Source organism: Cucumis sativus, chromosome 3 (genome assembly GCF_000004075.3).
Source record: "Cucumis sativus cultivar 9930 chromosome 3, Cucumber_9930_V3, whole genome shotgun sequence".
Lineage (NCBI taxonomy): Eukaryota > Viridiplantae > Streptophyta > Magnoliopsida > Cucurbitales > Cucurbitaceae > Cucumis > Cucumis sativus.
Window position 1 is genome coordinate 29,548,307 of NC_026657.2, and position 15,132 is coordinate 29,563,438.

Genomic DNA, 15,132 nt, shown 5'->3' on the forward strand with positions numbered 1-15,132 from the left:
TGAAGTTAAATTAGAATACTAATTAGGTTTTATTTATATAAGGTTCAGTTGGGTCGACATTCGACCCCAATAATATACAACACGGTAACTCAACTCAGTTTGCAAATTTGCAACCCAACCCAAACCATGGGTGGGTTGAGTAATATGAGTTGGATGGCTTATAGGTTTTTTTGAACAATAACAGCATCGCACGTGCGGATGAGTTAAAACGACTTTACTATTTCCAGCCACGAACAAACGACGTCGTATAATCATGAACTACGGCACAAAAAAGAGTGCCCGTAGAAATGAAGGCGGGATTGATAGATTCGTTCTCTTCCGTCGGATCAACGCAGATATTAAAATCCACCGGTCACGGAGCTTTTCCCCGTAGCCTTAAGACTGAAACCAGGAGCAATTAAAAATATAAGAAATTAAAAAATATATACACATATTTCCGCTCCCGGAAACCGATTTCAACGGCCGTTCGGTACCGCCGTACCAAGCGACGCCATCCCCTCCGTCGTATCTCTCACTGTCATTCTCTCCAGATCTTGTAGCTGCTTCGTTCTTCTCAATGGCTGCTCCACCTGCACGAGCTCGAGCCGATTACGATTATCTCATCAAGCTTCTGCTGATCGGCGACAGCGGTACGTTAATTTTGCTTTATTGCGTTGGTCGAGTTTCGATCTCGTGGTTTTCTTTAGTTTTAGAATCAGTAATTGTGAAATAACTGGATGTTAATTGGAATTTTGTTTTTGTATACTAGCGTTCGTTGTTGTTTCATTAATATATATGATTAGAGGATTTCTCTGTTGGAATCTAGAGTGGGTATCAGTTGTTGATGGATTCGCGGTGAAGTTTTCGAAATGATTTGTCATTTGTGTGATTAGAGAATGTTATTATAGTTTATGTTTTGTGAGAGTCGTGCAATATCAATAGGAATTTGTTTTTCTGCTTAAACTCCTAAATTATAAGTTCACGAGCTGTTTCTTGTGAGTTTGATATGATGAGAGGATTTTACGATTAGTATGTTTAATAAGCCGTTGATGGATTAGCGGTGAATTGCCTGAAAGGATTTGTTATTGACTCATTTGTAGTATAAGACAATGTTGTTTTAGCTCTTGTTTTGTGAGAGCTGTATTTTACCGGGTAGGATTTCGTTTTATTTCTCCGCGTCCTAAATTACAAATTCACAAGCTTCTTCTTGTGACATGACAAGGCAGGTGTGGGAAAGAGTTGCCTTCTTTTGCGGTTCTCGGACGGCTCCTTCACCACTAGCTTCATCACAACCATAGGGTACGTGCATTCTATATTGGTATTGAAAATGAAATTAATGTATTTTATTTTTTACTTCACTTGCCTGCTCTTCCTGATTTCATTGCTTTGGTTGTACTCAAACAGCATTGATTTCAAGATTAGAACCATTGAGCTTGATGGAAAACGAATTAAATTGCAAATTTGGGATACTGCTGGTCAGGAGCGGTTTAGAACAATTACAACTGGTCTGTATACATTCTCGTCGTGTAGTCTTGTTATTATTATTGGAATATGCAATTGTAGAATGGTCCTAGAGATCCTTTTTGTTTCTTTCTAATTTCATCCTATGTCCTTTTTCATGCAATTCTTAAAATTTCTTCAGGATTTATCTCATATAAATGTTTCCAATCTCTAATCTCCATCCTTATTTTCAGTACCTGATGAGTAGGGACATCTTTTTTTAATTTCTTTAACTGTATTATTATTGTTGTTATTATCATTGTTATGGACGTATCATCAATACTTTTTATGTAGATTTACATGCTGACTAAGTTTCAGACTCTACATATCTGAGTTTTCATACTGATTTAATCTCATTTGTGTAGTTTTGTATCCAAATGTTTCCGCTGTTTCTGGGAGGTTCACTAAGACTAAATCGCTAGTAATTCTTTATTTCTGCAGCTTACTATCGAGGAGCCATGGGTATTTTGCTAGTGTACGACGTCACTGATGAGTCATCATTTAACAGTAATTTTTCTCTACCTTAAACCAAAGGTTAAAAATCTGAAGATGCTTGTTGCTCTTCTAAGTTCACAGTAGGAAGCTCTGCAGTCTATTCAGATATTTCTCCATCGAAGAAGATACTAATATTAGAGTCGCTTTTGTAATCCTTTGTGTTATGGAACGCCCTTATTTTTTTTTCTTCATGGCATTTTTGTTTCTTCTTTGTCAAGATATCAATCTTTTCCTTTGTCCTTATTTACATTTTTTAATGAATTCAGACATTAGGAATTGGATACGTAACATCGAACAACATGCTTCTGACAATGTCAACAAGATATTGGTGGGTAACAAGGCTGATATGGATGAAAGCAAAAGGGTACGCACCTTTTCATGTTTTTGTTGCTACAACGTGTGTGCTTGCACATCTCTTCCCCCAAAAATCTATGAGTGTTCAAGTCTCAGTGAATTCATAATTGAAAATGGAACTTTCATTTAGGCTGTTCCTACATCAAAAGGGCAGGCTCTCGCAGATGAGTATGGCATCAAGTTTTTCGAGACTGTGAGTAAAATAGTTGATTGTTCTTGCATCTGTTTCCTCCTGAATAGCTAGTTTAGACTTTAGATCACATGTCTTGAAGATGTTGTAATGCGTGCATGTGTGTATCAATTTTGAACTCAAGATGTGGTATATTTCAGAGTGCAAAGACAAATTTGAACGTAGAAGAAGTTTTCTTCTCCATAGCTAAGGATATCAAGCAAAGGCTTTCGGACAGCGACTCTAAGTCCGAGGTATGAACTGTTTGAGGTTCTATGGCCATATTTTCTTCTGCTGAGTTATATGGACTCTCTGCATAAATCCATTTTGGTTGTTCATGTACTGAGCCTTTCTCTCCCCCCCTTTTGGGACATTGCAGCCTCAAACAATCAAGATAAACCAAGCAGATAACGGAGCAGGGGCTTCCCAAACTGCTCAGAAGTCAGCTTGTTGTGGATCTTAAGACAACTACAGTAAAGGTGGTTTATTTGCGAGGCAATACAATTAGGTTACTCGTGCTTCTTTTTCCGTCATTTTTTTTCACTAGTACTATAATAGAACTCAATTTGGGAGTTCGTAGTAAATCCTTTATCTGAAAATTAATTATATGGTTCATCTGCCCCATATTTCATTTCAAACTGAAAAAGAAGTTTCATATTTCAATATAAATCCTTTTCGTAGTTGAGTTTACAATTGAATCTTCATGATTACTAATGGAAGTGGCAAGCTGAGTATACACCATCTCTGTTCTTTTATGAACTATAACCTTTAAGTCAGTTAGAAAATGAACACATACTTGTATGAAACTTGCTATTAAATATAAACATGTTAGAATAGATAAATCCAGGGATACAGTTACAGTATCTTTCCTATTTCCCAATATTTCTAGCTTTCTTATACACTTTTCCTGCCCACCCAACTTTTTATCATTAACATTCCCATACCTATATCTACAAATTTCTCAAAAATTAAAAAAAAAAAAAGAAAAAAAAGAAGAAGCTCTATCAAAATTTTGAGCTTTGACGCCCAGATCGTCCAAATCTTGCTTGATTCGATTCCTTTTCCTTCAACAAAATAAAAGAATCACCAGACTGAAATATATGGTTGAGCCACAAAGCACAATTTATGCGCATGAGAGCTCAAGCACTTGAGATCTATCAGTCACAACGTACCGTTGATTGATCGATGGGGGGCCAGATTAGCTAGTCTTGAGCTTGCAGCTTTCAATTATCAGCTGTTTGGAAACTTGGAAATCAAATATACATTGGTTACTTTCCAAAAGTTGGTCAGTGACAGTACGACGGCTAGTTACAGTTACTGAAGGGGGAGGTGTCGATGGTCTCCTCCCTGAGCAAGAGCTCTTCAGCTTGGATTTTAGCTGCACATAAAGACGACAAAGGAGTGTCGATTGCTGGTTTTGCCGGAGCAGCAATGTTGGAGTTTGCAGTTGCCAGATTTTTGTTTGCCAAGTCAACTTGGACTGAAAACAGTGAGTAAACAGGTCTGTGATCTGAAAATCTACACTCCCCTCTAACATACCACATCTGCTTCATTCCTACCCCTCTCCATAATATCCGATCGCACCTATCAAGTGTTCGATAAATAAAAGGAAACCAATCAGAAACATTTTCCTTTTGGCAGGTTAATAAGCTTCATACTTATCAGGTTAGATTGTTGCAAAATTAGCAGGATCAGCAAAACATACCAAGCCGGAGTGCGGCGTTTTTCTTTGGATGGCTTCAAGTTCGAAGTCAATGCAACATAATGGTCAGAATTGGTGATGTATTTGTAAGTTGGAGCAAACTCTATTCTTCCTTCTTCCCACCCTTTAAACACTCGACCAGCTCTTTGCTCTAACTTTAGCTGCCAGAACATCAAATAAAAGAAATCAAATTTCCATGTTCAAAATCTAGTCGATTGGAAGTTTCCATTCGCAATCGAAACTCACTTGATCTTTCTCTAGTAGTGCCTGCCAATCTTTTTTCCTAAGAAGCTCATCTGTTTCCCCACACCCAGTCGAAAGACGGTAATTCAAATCCCCAAGCCAAATCACCTTGCTGCATATACATTATTTTAGAATCATCAAACAAGCAGTACCGATTTGATTGAGTTAATAGCAAATGAAGAACGTAAAAGGAATTTACTCATGATCTAATATGGTCTCAGGAGGAGGTGGCTGTGCTCCAGTTGTAGCTTTACAAGAATGTGAAAACCGAGTTTTCTTCAAAATTTCACTCACGTCCGAGTTTCTTTTCACTTCATCACCTTCCTTCTCCCCAGAAGTCAAATGTGTGCAAACAAAGCAAAAGGTTGTTTGGTTCAATGTCATGCTAATGGAGACAGATCCCTATCAATACACCACAAAACGATCATTCAGCTTCGAGTCGAATTCAATAACACGGGAGCTCTTTTAATACAAAATGGTAGCTTAAGCTCACCTTGTTACCAAGAAACCCCATGACTCCTCTCCCGACGTTGGAGACCTTCAAATTGGAAACGTGTTTGTAAAGATCTGCTCGAACCCACACGCACAAGAAAATTCCCACCATCTGTTTGCTTGCTGCAAGGCAATACCGTCGCTGCGTTGGGAACACCCTGCTTTCACCATTGCCAGTGTCATCTTCTAAAGCAAGCAAGTCGGAGAAACTATGCCTTGGCTTCTGGGGTGCTTGCCGCTGGTTATCGTGGGTGTTTAGGGCTTGGTGGATTAGGGATACCCACTGGGCAGCAGGGCCACTATCCTCCGCCCCAAGCACATTGCCTGCATTTAGAGGCACGATTTCTTGGAACCTATTACAAAAATATTACAACTAATTCTTTATTAACTTTAGAATGCACAGTTCCAACTTTCAAAGAAAAGTTAATATAACATTTTGTATTGATAAACTTGTATTGGTGTCTACAAGTAAAATATTAATTAAATAAGCATAGGTAACATAGTCTACATTCTATGAATCTTATTTTCAAAGTATTTCACTTTCATTTAAGTCACCATTTTTCAACTTGTTAACTTTCACATTCCTAATATATGAATTCAACATCTAACAACATCTTTTTCAAAAAAATAAAATTACTTTATTTTATAAAACAAAGAGAGACAAAAAAAAATTCTTGGTGGGCGGTTAGGGATGGAACTTTTCAAGTACACAATTTCATGGAATCAGTTTAATTTATAATTTTATGTATATGAAAAGTTTACACTTCTTTTTCAATGTACATCCCCAAGGGACGACTATGAGTAGGCTAACTTTAGGCTTGGGTTGAGCTATTAACTATTAGAAAAAGCTAAATTTTGAAGATTGATTGGAAAAGATTAAGCTCGTAAATACTACATCAACTATATTTTTTATCCACTCTCTACTTATGTTTTATAAACTATATTCAAGGTTTTAAAACTAAAATAAGTAGTTTTTAAAACACTTTCTCTTGTGCTTAATGTCTTAAAAATTTGACTACAAATTCAAATATTTATATTAGTAGGTCCTAACCAAAACAAGTGATGGAGAAAAAAAAAACTACATAAAGTGAAATTATTATCAAACACAAAGTTAATCATGATGCAACAAGTTTGAAGAGGAAGGGTTGCTATTCAAGCATGCAAGTTTAAGAACTCAGCTTGGTAAACCCTTTGAGAAATCAAGATTTAGACTTAAAAATGCCAAAGTCATTCACCAAATCCTCAAATAAAGCTATCGCTATTTCGAAATGCATGTTTTTCCTTGTAATTTTTTTTTTCGAAATTTAGATGTTTGAAAAATTAGAAAAAGACAAACATAAATTTCAACAAAAGAAAATCATTTTCAATTGAAACCTTAGCACGATATACAAACTAGAAAGAGAGAGAGAGAGAGCATACCCAAGAACATAAATATCAATCGGAGTTGGAGAGTTGAGCCAATTCCTCAAGTTCAAACCTTCCTTCGGTGCCTTCCCTCCCACATTCCATGTTCCCACCAACATCCTAATTATAATTACAACGTATCGATCAAATTTCTAATAGTATAATCATATGAAACAATTTCACATTGTTCTACTTTTAACTTCTTCAATGTGGCAATGTTGAAAAAAATGAAGCAAACAAATTATAAAGTTGAAATACAAATCAACAAAATTACCTCAAGTCAAGAGATTCATTACTTGTCTTCTCTATTCTCCAACTTTCATCTAGAAATTGCAAGAGAGAGAGAGAGAGACAACCAATGAGAAACAAACACGTGGAATTAAAATATTAAACAACAAAGACCCTAGAGTCTATACTCTGCAAAAGGTCAGGACTACACTAAATGTTGCACCCGCATCTTCCACCGTCCACGTGGCACATATCCCGAAAACAGCAGAGTTTCCGTTTTTCTAACTCTTTTTTTCATGATGGGGTTATTAATTAAAAGTCTTTTCTCATTATTGTCCACTGATCAAATCAGGTAATTTGATCTGACGGCTCGGAACCAACTGAATCTCTAGAAAACTATTATTACCCCTTCGCTGCATAGTAAATTCTCCAATAGAGAAAAATTACCTCCGATGTCTTCTTCCGGCACGACGGCGCAGCGGTCTTGATCGGAGCAGCTCCTTCTTCTCTCTGCTCAACCAATAACCAAATTGGTAATTAATTCCAATTTTCAGAATATTGAAAAACAAAATATAAATAATAAACGTATTAAATTGCTGTTTTTTTATTCTTTATTTCCATAATTACTCATAAATATGCATTAAAATTGATATTTTTGGTGAAATTTAATATTACAAACCTTGAAATTATCCTTTTCTAAAAAGTGTGTAATAAGTGAATAAGCTTTTACTTTTCCGTATCCAATGTATAAAATTGAGAGATGAACGTAGATTTCACTTAATTACTTGAAAATTATTGCATATACACGCGACAATATATTTATAGTTGAATTTGGCAAATGTCTTAAATAATAAAGTTATATTTTAAGATTTAAAATAGACATCCGATTTTGCTTCATATCTATAACATTTGTCTAAAAGTTCATTAGATATATAGATATGAACTAAATTTAGACATGTAGAAAAAAAAAAGTAATTATTCTTCCGTCTAAAATTGAATTTGTTAATTCAATCAGTTTCAAATGGTTTAAATTATTTTTATCGTTAATAATTAATGCAGAGACATAGTTTTACTTATTTTGACCAAACATATGAAAATCACAATTAGAAATATAAAATCAAAATATTAAATGGAGGTAACAAAATTATATGTTTTAAATTTTATCACAATTTTATCACTAAACATAAATAAACAATGATTTAGTTTTTGTGATAAAAAGTTTCAAGATTGGTGGATTTGTCGATCTATAGATAATTAAAAATCAGAACTTATTTAATTTTGAGATTAAATTGTTTCACCAAAATGTGTTTTCTTTTTACCGAAGACTAATCTTAAGTTTAAAGAACAAAAAATGATATTATAATTAACCAAAAAACAATTCACCTTGAGCGACAAAATTGGACGGAAAACCTTCCTTATCGGCCGGAAAACTCAGCCACTTCCTCGCAACAACCCTCGGCCACGACGACTGCACGGCGGAGCAACAAGTCGACAAAACGTCACAAGCAGAATCCAAAAAGGAAAGAAACGACATGTCGCAAAACTATTAAACCTCCATCCGTTAAGCAAAGCCAATCTCTTACCTTAAAGATCTTCCCTCGCTTCATTCCCATTGCTCCGTCGTCGTCAACTACCGAGAAAGCAAATCAAAATCTTTTCCTTCTTCTCTCTTTCAGGCCAGAAACCGCCGACTGAAACGGCGGAGTCAATCATTAATGCCAAAAAAATGCAATTCATAAATTAGTAAAGAATGGTAATATCTTTTCCTCTATTTTAAAAAAATTAAAGTAAGTAATTAAAAAAGAAGAGGGAGTAATTAAGTGGTTGATTAATAATAAAATTGCAACTGGGGTTTGAAACAGACTTTAATTATTGTTTTAATTAACGTTTTCAACGCCAATATAAAAGACCCAATTGCAGCAGAAAACGGAGACAGCCAGCCTCAGACAAAGAACAAAAAACAGAGAAAATGAAATATCAATAAAATAGTGCACAAAGAAATTGATTTTTTTTATAAAAAAAATAAAAATCTCAGCAACCCATTTCAGATCTTATGAAGATGATCAAGTCCCAGTTCCCAAAAACTCTTTAAAATTCCTTATATTGGAAATTTTTCAAAAGAAATAGAAACAGAGTTCGTCACAATTTATATGAAAGAATGAAAGGATGGGATTGGTTGAAATGGTGAGATCGGGTGTAAACATTGAAGCTGATCGATGAGGAAAAAACAAGTAAATAGAATTAAACAGAGAGAATAGAATGTAAAAATTAGGAGAATTTGGGAGTGGGAAATTGATTAAATACTTACCAAAGGAAGAGGGTAAGTGTATGTTTATGTTTTTTCAATAAGCCATGGTGGAAACAGGGGTTAGTACGGCGGCGAGAGGAGGAGAAGGTGACGGAGGAGACAGCGGAGGAGAGGAGGTTGGAGGCGGCGATTTGGTGGTGTAAAGTGGAAAGAAAGGGAAGTAGTTGATGTTTGTTTGGAAAATATTCGAAAGAGAAAGAAAAATGATAGTGTTCGTTTTGTTTGAAAGAGAACTACGACTGCCGTCTCTCATCTACTTTCTTTTTATGCAAAGAGACGATGCCTTTTTTCTCCTTTTTTTTTTTTTATATATACATTTTCAAATATAATTTTTTAAAAATTCCATTAATTAAAATATCTCAATTTTTATTATAATTTATAAATAAGTTCAACATTTTTATTTTTCTCCCAATTAAAATTAGTCCCCAACTCCCCCATAGATCGATATGCAATTGAGACATTTTTAAATCCATCCTTTGTTGTTTGAATCTTCGAGGGAAAATCAAATTTGATTTGGTTTTAAGATGTAATATTTGAGTTTTATTTAAATTTTGAATCTTAAATTTTAAAATATAAACTTTTAATCTTCTATTTCTTACTAACTACTCACATTTAATTTTGTCTCTTTAGGTTTAATTAATTTAAAATAATGTTGGGTGAGTTTTTAAGTTTAGTTTAAATAATGTCAGTGTAGTTAAACTTAACTAATCATGATTATTACAACTTTTAAATCAATTAAGAAAATTTAGTATTTGAGGTAGAAATATTTGGTAGCTTCGCTTTTTTTTTTCTTCAGTATAATAGTTGTGAGAATGAGCATTAAACTTAAGATTGTGTATGATTAAATTGAGTTGCATAATAATTTTTTTAACAAATCTATATGTTAAAATATCGATGAGTGGAAGTTTAATTGTTATATATATATATTACGTAATGATATTTTTCCAAAATTAATCAATCATCGTATAAGTTTAACATTCGTTTTTTTCTACTTTTCTACTATATTGGCACGTCATTTTATGTTGAATAATGTAATTTTAAAACTATACATAATTGTTTCTTCCTTTTTAAAACCATAGAAAATTGAATGGCTTGAAATCAACAAGTACCATATGCTTTACAACAATGATTATGATTGTAGCGCTCTCTCATTCTCATTCATTACAAAAATGTACTTCCAACTCCATATATATATATATATATATATATATATATATATATATATATATATATATATAATTCCTTCACCATAACTTTAAACAAATTAAGAGAATAAGGAGAAGGTTAATTGAGATTGGAGTTTAATTTAAATTATTGTACATGTTCAACTTTGGTTTGAAATGTACTAATTAATCAACTTTTTGGTAGAATAACACTAAGATAAAATAGTCAACAAATAAGACTGACCTTATTTATTAATTATGTTTTCCCCCTCTGACTTATCTATCCCTACTTGTGATTAATTCAATTAAAGACCCTATTTTGGAATAATTATACTATTTAAAACTAATGTTCATGAAAAGTCTAATTAACCTCCAGTGGTGTGGTCTAGTTTGAGCTAATTTTATAGTTTAATTACATGAATTTTGTTATATTTTAAACTTAACCCTATTTTTATCAAAAATAGTGTATGTATATATATATACATGTAGAAGAGAATAGATAATATTTCCAATATATTTGTGGTGAGAACTGTTTGAATGATGAATTTTTGTACACAGAGTTTCCTTATCATAAACTGTGGTTTTCAATCCTAAAGGCATTAGCCAAAAAGTTTGGGAGTTGTTTACGAAATAGGGTTCGAAAAATGGACAAAAGCATCCAAAATAGCCTTTTGGATTGTACTATATTCATTTTCCTTACATTATCAAAATTATTGACAAAAATAGCTATATTTCTTTGAAATTGTGCCAACAATTTTGTGTGGGTATGACAAATGAAATAAGGTTATTGTTTTCTAAATACTTATCTTTAAAGAACTATGTACTTGTTCTTTTAGACTTACTTTTAGTCTATTTTTGTCGTTGTTATTCAATCAATATTGTTGGACGTCATATTCTATCTTTTTTGTAAAATTATAATTTTAATGTTCGAGCGTATATCAAATCGATATGATATTCAATAACCAAGTTTGTGACCTACTTGGCCAGTTATTAGCACCATAAACAACTATATTGAGCTTTAATTTTAATCGTGAGATGAACATTAGATAGTGTTTTTCGAAAGCTAGGTTTGAATTCGAATTCCTTTTAAACCTTTGGTTAATAAAATGCATTATTATAAAACAAAATTTCAGACTATATCAGACATTGATATGCTTTTATCAGTTATATTGATAGACAGTGATAAAAGTCTATCACTAATAGAATATAATTTTTTGTTATATGTTGTAAATATTTTAGTTTATTTTGCTAATTGAAAAAATGTTTCTTATTTAATTTATATTTACTTTTTTTATTATTATGGTAGAAAATGAATATATGTTTTAAATGGTTGAACTGCACTAGATTAGCAAGTACATTATTTTGTAAAATAATATGTATAATATTACATATATTTGTGAATTTAGTATAGTTTCAAAAGAGACTCGAGCTTTCGTTTAACTTTTGATGGTATATTTTTCCGAATATTCGAAAAGGAATTTATTATAATTAAAGACATAATATTCAAATTGATACCGTTTGATTAATAATGAAAAATTTACATAATTAAATAAAAATAAAAAAGTAGTTTTAAACGAAAAAAAGAATTGATTTAATCTGAAATATTGGCGTTACACGTGGCCTATTTGGGTTGCGGTAAGGTCAAGATTTTGGAAGAGAAACACGCAAAGGGAAATTAATTAAAATTACATTAAATTTGACCGTGTGAGTGCGCCACACCCGATCACGTTTTCCGTAATATATATATATATTAGTTTAAGGTTTATTGCTTTTGTTTGGATATGGCACATTTTAAATGACAGACCAATAAGAAAGAGCCATGTGTCCCATTATTTTAAAATTCCACGTGGACGGCTGTGTTTCCTCTCGGAGATCCTGAAGATCTTGCTGTTATTAACCTAACGCAACAACAGGTGGTAACATTTCTGCTCATAATTATAATCATATATTATGATTATGAAATATTAATTCTGGAATTTATAAGTTTTGAAAGAGATTATCTAACCTAATACAAGAAGTTGGTAATGTTGATTATACATTTTCGTTTGTTGAGGTCGAAGTTTCAATTTCTCGTTAGAGTCGATTATCATGATTTGGAACTATCATTGTATAATCTACCAAATATAATCATAAATTTCACGTGCCACTTTTTTAATAGATATTTTTAATAGTTCATTTTCTTTGTGATTAAAGATTTCAGTTTCTAGATTTTGAAATTTGTTCAATTTAATCCATATATAATGGTTCAATTTTAGCAAAATGCACTTTTGATCAATCTTAAATTTAGTCATCAATTCTATTTTTTCGTTTATTTTTTTAAAAATATCTTGTTATATCTTTAAAATTTTAACTATAACTTCTAAGAACGTTACATACTTTTATTTTATTAAAGAAAAAAATATAATTTTATCAATTTTCTTCAAAATTAACTTTGAGAGACTAAATTTAAGATTTATTGAAAATACATAAATAAAATTGAACAATCAACCTGTGTATGGACTGAAACTGAATTACCTCAACACCAAAACAATATTTTAATATTAGTTAGTTTTCTAAAAAATAAAAGGAAAAAAAGTAAAAACTATAATCAAATTAAAGGGTTTGTATCTTTGAACTAATGAAATTATCCAAACTAAAGGAATTAGGTTAAATTATAACAATTGTGTATAGTTGTAGTTATGGTGCTAATTGTGAACAATTTTTTTTATAAACTAGTAGTTTTGAGAGATTGTATGCTTTTTAAATTATTGTATACTTACATTGTCCATTCAAATCATAATAAAATTGAATCGTAAAATAAAACAATTTATTAATATAAACATATCTCAACAGTTAAAAATATACAAAATTACTCTATGTCGAACATATCTCAAATTGATGGATGACGTTCATTATTAATACGTGTATAATGTATACTAATTCAACGAAAAGATATCAAAATGAATCAAAAGTTTTGAAAAAGTTCAAATTGTTTAGGATTGATTTGCTCTTTTTCACCCATCAAAGCAACCTCACACCAATATAAAATGATTAACAACATTAAAAACAAGTTACTTTTGTTGACTCCATATCTAAAATAAATCTACCAAAACATTATAAAAACTATATATTAAAAAGAATACATAACTAAATCATGTTATTACGGACACGTACCACATTTAATTTCTTGGACAAACTTTTTTGACTTTCCCATTACCAAAACAATATATATATATGTGTGTGTGATTTTGTGTATAGTTTGATTAGTGCATTGTTATAGTGATAGGGAGCTATAGTCCAAAGAGATTTAATAATTTTCATTATCCTAAGAAACTTCTAATTATATGTCACACTCTTGATCTCAATTAAATCAAGAAAATCACATCTTTGTCAATCTGTTTAATTTCTCCTTTTTCTTTTTTATTAGATTAAGAGTAATATGTACTGATGTTAATCCATAAACTACTTGTTTTCTTATGCCATAAATTATCTGTCTAATATTCATCAATGGGGACCCTCCATATGTTATCCTAACTAGTTGTGTCCAACTAATTAAATGTGAAAATTAATTAATGTAAAAAAAAAGACAAAAAACCAAATTTAATTGGATTTTTGGAGAATATTTCAAAATGTTTTTTCACGTCACTTGTATCTTCGGGTGGTATTTGATGAAGATTTCATTAGTATTATAATTGATTTGTTATTGAACTTATCGTCTTATAAGGTTGGGTTAAATATAGAAATGAAATATATCTACAACTCCATATATTCAAGTAGAGATTATCGAAGAAGTGAAACATGTTAAATCTTGCGGTACAAAGTTTACTTAAAAACCCCCTATTTCATAAGCTCATTGGTATCGTTGTTGGACATGGAAAAAAATGAGAAAGTACCATATATATAGTATATAGTATATCGTATATCGTTATTATAGTATTTATGTTCAATCCCATATCATCTATGAAATTTAATTTGTTAGCAATTATGAGGACCATCTAATTTTAAAAAATTAAGCTTATAATTATATTGATGTTCACCGTTAAATTTATTTATTTTATCTTACTTTTACCAAAGTTTTAAAAGCCAATAATATGCATAGTTTTCAAAAACAACAACCTTCATCTTACCGTAATTAGTTTTTAAAAAATGACCATAAAAAACTAAAAACAAAAGAATATTATAACAAAGTTCACATTATATTAGTCTTTGAATTATGCATGGCCTCACACATAATATCATAACTATATATAAATATATAGTTGAAACAATACAAATAAGAATCTTTGTTGTTCTAAAATTATTTCAATTAAATTCTTTAACATTTAAAAATCTTAAACACTAAAGCATAGTATAAAATTTAAAATAAAGTCAAAGTTGATGCAATCACGTGGGGTGTGAATAATACAACTTTTTATTAATACTCTTCACCCTTTATTATGGCCTATAGGTATATATATATATATGTAATAGACTTTTTGAATGATTTAATTAGGAGAATTTGACTTTCCATTTTCATGTGATTGCCAAGCTTTATCCTACTCATCCATACGAAGAGGGGTCATCTCATCATGTTCATTTTAATTTTAATATATGCTTTAATTTTCAATTATATGTACTAAAGTTATATATATATCATATCGATGTAGATCTAGTTTCATATTTTATTTATTTTTAATAACTCGATAAAGTGGATATTCATTTTATTATTCATTTATCTATAACTCGTTATTCTTTTTCATTAACCTTAAAAAAGTTTAAATTTTTGAGAAACTAAATTCATTACTTTTTCTCGTTCATATAAAAAATTATTGAGATAATCATTATACCTCTAAACTATTATAAAATATATAATAGTCCTATACTATATATCACTTGTGCTATAAATTTATATTGATATTCTATGTCGATTGTTTGGTTGTGAATTGTGTGGTCTAAATTTGTTTAAATTAAAATTTACGTATATGAAAGCACAAAATACAATTATGTTTTTTCAATTGACCTACGACGAATATCGTTGATCAATTTGACTGTTGATGTGAGGAATAAATATTTGTATATAATCGGTGAAAGCATGAGATAAATATATGGAAATGATTAGATAAAAGATAAATTTGAA

At 31.1% G+C, this 15,132-nt stretch overlaps 2 protein-coding genes across 3 annotated transcripts; one reads left to right on the forward strand and one right to left on the reverse strand.

Annotated features, from left to right (window-relative positions):
• Nucleotides 1-298: 298 nt before the first annotated feature.
• LOC101207159 (ras-related protein RABE1a) lies at nt 299-3,195 on the forward strand. Its single transcript, XM_004137733.3, has 8 exons — nt 299-629; nt 1,206-1,278; nt 1,384-1,484; nt 1,921-1,986; nt 2,241-2,338; nt 2,459-2,521; nt 2,659-2,751; nt 2,877-3,195. Exons 1-8 carry the CDS (start codon nt 557-559, stop codon nt 2,958-2,960), a joined length of 651 nt encoding a protein of 216 aa, XP_004137781.1. The 5' UTR covers nt 299-556; the 3' UTR covers nt 2,961-3,195.
• Nucleotides 3,196-3,293: 98 nt separating this feature from the next.
• LOC101208058 (type I inositol polyphosphate 5-phosphatase 8) lies at nt 3,294-9,121 on the reverse strand. Of its 2 annotated transcripts, XR_004215561.1 has the most exons (12): nt 8,875-9,121; nt 8,150-8,257; nt 7,950-8,034; nt 7,014-7,076; nt 6,613-6,661; nt 6,354-6,458; nt 4,936-5,287; nt 4,642-4,844; nt 4,446-4,554; nt 4,203-4,360; nt 3,670-4,081; nt 3,294-3,561 (listed from the first exon to the last, which is right to left on the reverse strand). XR_004215561.1 is itself a non-coding variant. In XM_011653609.2 (11 exons), the coding sequence occupies exons 2-11, from the start codon at nt 8,177-8,179 to the stop codon at nt 3,802-3,804; spliced, it is 1,434 nt and encodes a 477-aa protein (XP_011651911.1). In that variant the 5' UTR covers nt 8,180-8,257; nt 8,875-9,121; the 3' UTR covers nt 3,294-3,801. The 2 variants fall into 2 exon arrangements, 1 of the variants encoding a protein (XP_011651911.1); XM_011653609.2 differs by having other exon boundaries at nt 3,294-4,081.
• Nucleotides 9,122-15,132: the final 6,011 nt, after the last annotated feature.

Coding starts and splice junctions, on each gene's coding strand:
- LOC101207159 (XM_004137733.3), top strand. CDS start 557: ATGGCTGCTCCACCTGCACGAGCTCGAGCCGATTACGATTATCTCATC. Junction 1,987..2,240: donor TGATGAGTCATCATTTAACA/GTAATTTTTCTC, acceptor TAATGAATTCAG/ACATTAGGAATTGGATACGT. Junction 2,522..2,658: donor GCATCAAGTTTTTCGAGACT/GTGAGTAAAATA, acceptor GGTATATTTCAG/AGTGCAAAGACAAATTTGAA.
- LOC101208058 (XM_011653609.2), bottom strand. CDS start 8,179: ATGGGAATGAAGCGAGGGAAGATCTTTAAG. Junction 7,077..7,949: donor GTCCAATTTTGTCGCTCAAG/GTGAATTGTTTT, acceptor TTGGTTGAGCAG/AGAGAAGAAGGAGCTGCTCC. Junction 4,845..4,935: donor TGGGGTTTCTTGGTAACAAG/GTGAGCTTAAGC, acceptor GTGTATTGATAG/GGATCTGTCTCCATTAGCAT.